Consider the following 3,768-nt stretch of genomic DNA (forward strand, 5'->3'; position numbering starts at 1 on the left):
AACCCGATTAGGCGTGCCATGTAATCACTTGTTTAGTCTTCCAACGGGAAAGGGGAAGAAAGCTCCGCATCTTGACATCTTCAAAGATGAGAATATGGAGTAATAGCCCGTAATCCGACCACCGCGGCTTCGCCAAACGAAACGAGTTTCCACTTACGCGTTTCGGTCGCATCGCGCACGTTCTGCGGCTGCCTGCACTGTCTCGCGCCTCTCGCCGTCCACGTCACGTCAGGCGCATTGCCGTGCGACGTGCGCATGTCGCGCTTCTTCGGCGTTTGGCGCGTTTTGAATGTTTAAGAGCGCGTCCCGCAGGTAGTGGGGGCGAACGATGCGCAGCGCGGCCACTCCGCGTTACTCCCTTTCTACGCGAGCAGTATGATCCCGGTGAAGGTGGATATACCGCCACCACCGCTGCCGCTGACGCGCGAAACGTATCGTGCGTCGCGTCTTCGCGGAACGCACGGTAAGATCTGCACATGTACGTACCGCTGCACGGCGCGGCGAGGAGGGAGATTCGCGTGTTGCAGCGCAGCGCGAAGTTCCCTCATGCAACTCTGATAAACGGACCGCTCGTAAGCACTGACCTGCCTCACGCTCGTCGAGCTCGACGAGCGCAACAGGTTGCGGACCACGCTCGATCGATGCAAGGTCACGGACTCTAGTCTAAATAACCTTGCGGGAAATACGACGTATAATGTCTATTTTTTAAATTCCTATTTTTTCCCTCTCGCTCTTCTTCCGGCATGGATTTCACACACAGGTGTACGGTACCTCGCGATTTTTATATTATTTATTTAATAGTTGTTTAATTAGTATATATAATATATAGAAATTATTAATATATGATTATATATCTTATATTATGTAAATAATATGTTTATTTATTTATATACCACAAATATATTTCATGTTTTTAAAATATATAATTAAACGTACATATAATTATTCAATATACAATATGTATATTTAAATTCGCTATGTAAAATTCTATGGTTTCCGCCCTCTTAAAGCTCCCTCTGACTCTTTCTCTTCTCATAATTAAATAGAGAACTTTATCCCTGCATATTAGAATACATTACAAAAGCACATTTTGATTTTTCTACTCTTTCGCGTTTAAATTGTGAAAAATAAAGTCTCGTTTAAGGAGGATACACATTTCTTTTGTTCCTTGAATTGGTTTAACGTCTATCGTACACGATAAATCGCTTCGTTATTCAGTACCTCATATGCGGAAGATGCATCGAGCGTCAGGAACACATCAGAATAAGCAGGCTGGTATATGTGATATGTTTGGCGTATGCTTAAATACTTCCAACATGTCAGACGTTTTCTCGTACTACTATTCGTCTTTATACATTTACCATCTCGCAAAACATTCTATATTTTCACGTTCACAATCAAATAGATTCCTTTCGTTCTGCCAGTGCGAGATACAGATTGAAAATTGATGCGTAAATGCTTCTTTCACATTTCATTGTTCCAATTTTCGCCTTCTACACTAAAAAAAAAAAAAATCTTAATTTCAAAGAAATATAAGAGAGTATCATTTAAACCTTTTAACACTTGGTGAACAACAAGGATAAAGTAACTTCTGCGCTAACCGCTGAATAAACGAATACAGGGTTATTTCTTTGCTCGTATTAAAAAAAATTATTTTTTTCGATCAACGAGAATTTCTTTGAAAATACGACATTATATAATAAATTCCGAAGAAATATTTCTTTGAAATTAAGATTTTTTTTCAGTGTAGAAGTTTCGTTTATACTTCTGTTACTCTCCCATTACATTCGATTTACGCTCCAATTTTTATTTTCATCAAGGGAGAAATAAATAAATTACACAACACAAAATCCAAGTGTGTAGAAAAAGTAATTTTAATATATGTGTTTTTTTCGTTTTCCGTATGAAAATGACACTGTACTGCACATTTATATGCAATACAGTGTATTACTTTTACGCGGGAAACTAATCACACACATAATATATATTAAAGTCACTTTTTACACACTTGCGATGAGTTTGCAGTAAAGTTACGCGAATTCTCATATTATTTATACATTCTCGCAAACGTTTTGCGGGAATAATGCATTCGCGATAAGCGATAGGCGTAATTGACGAGGCGTCGCCATCTTCAACGTTGGAAACGGAAGGTGATTCTGCTATCCTGTTATACGGGCACACGCGACACGTCATTTCTGCGGCACGAAGAACAAAGGCCATCGCCTTATCGCACTCTCAGCTGGTTGCATAAATCACAATCCGTTAATTACCAAGCGGCGATAATTAGCGACCGAACAATAGAAGCGCGTCACTAGCTCAAGACGACGCCCAGGCGAGCAGCCGTATAAAGGAGTTGGACGTAGTGCGCTTCTCTTTTGTTTCTTCCCCGCCTTTGTCTCCCCTCCGACTTGCTCCCCTCCGTCCTCGACGGTGATTCCACGAGCCCCACAATTCCTCGTCAAAGAGATTCTTCGATTATCTCTTCGACATTAATTGTCCAAAATATTTCATTGATTAAATTGAACATCTAAAGTTACGCAAATTTTTTTTACCTCTCTATTGTAAGTTTATATAATATATACATTTGAGAATTGAAGAGATGTATTTTAATTTCCTTTTCAGGTTCCAGAAAGCCTGCGTAAAATACGGAGTACCCGACGTTGATCTCTTCCAAGCTGTCGACCTGATTGAACGTAAAAATATCGCTCAAGTGACAAACACCATCTTCGCTATTGGACGGACGGTAATTAATTAACGATAATCTCCTTATCTTATTATTTATATTCTAAATTTCTTACACTATTCACGCTTTTACACTAAAATCTGAAGATTCCTTCAAGAAAAGCTTTTTGATAAACATGTGTCAAATTTCATATATTTTGTTTTATAAATTTAAAGGAGTACTAGATAACATTTATAAAATAAAGGCATACACTTTACGATTGTATTACTTTCTTAATCATATTAAATAAGTAAGAGAGCTCAATCCGGTAGCCGAAACTTGTAACGTTTAAATTTTAACTGAGTTTTTATTATTTTTTTTCAATTTTACTTTTCTTTATTTGTAATTTATTCCTTTTAATTGTGTGACAATGTAAAAAAATATATATTTGACTCTTACTTTGCCTTTTATCTATTGTTATTTATTTTGAAGAAGAAAATGTAAACACTTTTTGTACTAATTTACAGACGTATAAGCACCCGGAATGGCGCGGACCCTGGCTAGGTCCGAAACCGGCGGAGGAGAATAAAAGGGCTTTTACGGAGGAGCAGCTAAGGGCTGGCGAGGGACTCATTGGCCTGCAAGCTGGTACCAATAAAGGCGCTACACAAGCCGGGCAAAGCTTCGGAGCTACGAGAAAGATACTTCTTGGGAAATAATTTAATAAAGTTTACACTTTTTTATCGCCGTTAGAAATATTCTGTTTGCGTAACGTGACCTTTTGAATAGATATACGTATTCGTAACGTAAAGTTATTAGAAACATTTAATTAAATGTTCAACGCTTTCGTAAAAAAGAACAAAGAAAATTGTATAATTCTTTGTAATTAGAAGAGCCGTCAGTATATCTGTTGAAATTACGCGAATGAATAATCGACGCATAAATCTGTTTAATGTTAGACGTGTTTTTTGTTATTTTGTGTTTATTTTTTATTTTTATTTAGCGCGTTCACTTCTAACGTGAGTGTATCTGACGAAATGTATTTTATGAAATAATCAATATATATAATATATATATATATATATATATATATATATATATATATA

General features: G+C 37.4%; 1 protein-coding gene across 1 annotated transcript in view; it reads left to right on the top strand.

Annotated features, from left to right (window-relative positions):
• Positions 1 to 3,736, top strand: part of LOC108748158 (muscle-specific protein 20-like) — a 35,713-nt gene extending 31,977 nt beyond the window's left edge. Inside the window, exons 4-5 of the mRNA XM_018486190.1 lie at positions 2,623 to 2,743; positions 3,190 to 3,736. Of these exons, the coding sequence (XP_018341692.1) occupies positions 2,623 to 2,743; positions 3,190 to 3,381 (313 nt within the window). The 3' untranslated portion in view covers positions 3,382 to 3,736. The remainder of the gene's footprint in view (positions 1 to 2,622; positions 2,744 to 3,189) is intronic.
• Positions 3,737 to 3,768: the final 32 nt, after the last annotated feature.

Source organism: Trachymyrmex septentrionalis, unplaced genomic scaffold (assembly GCF_001594115.1).
Source record: "Trachymyrmex septentrionalis isolate Tsep2-gDNA-1 unplaced genomic scaffold, Tsep1.0 scaffold212, whole genome shotgun sequence".
In the NCBI taxonomy this organism is placed as follows: domain Eukaryota; kingdom Metazoa; phylum Arthropoda; class Insecta; order Hymenoptera; family Formicidae; genus Trachymyrmex; species Trachymyrmex septentrionalis.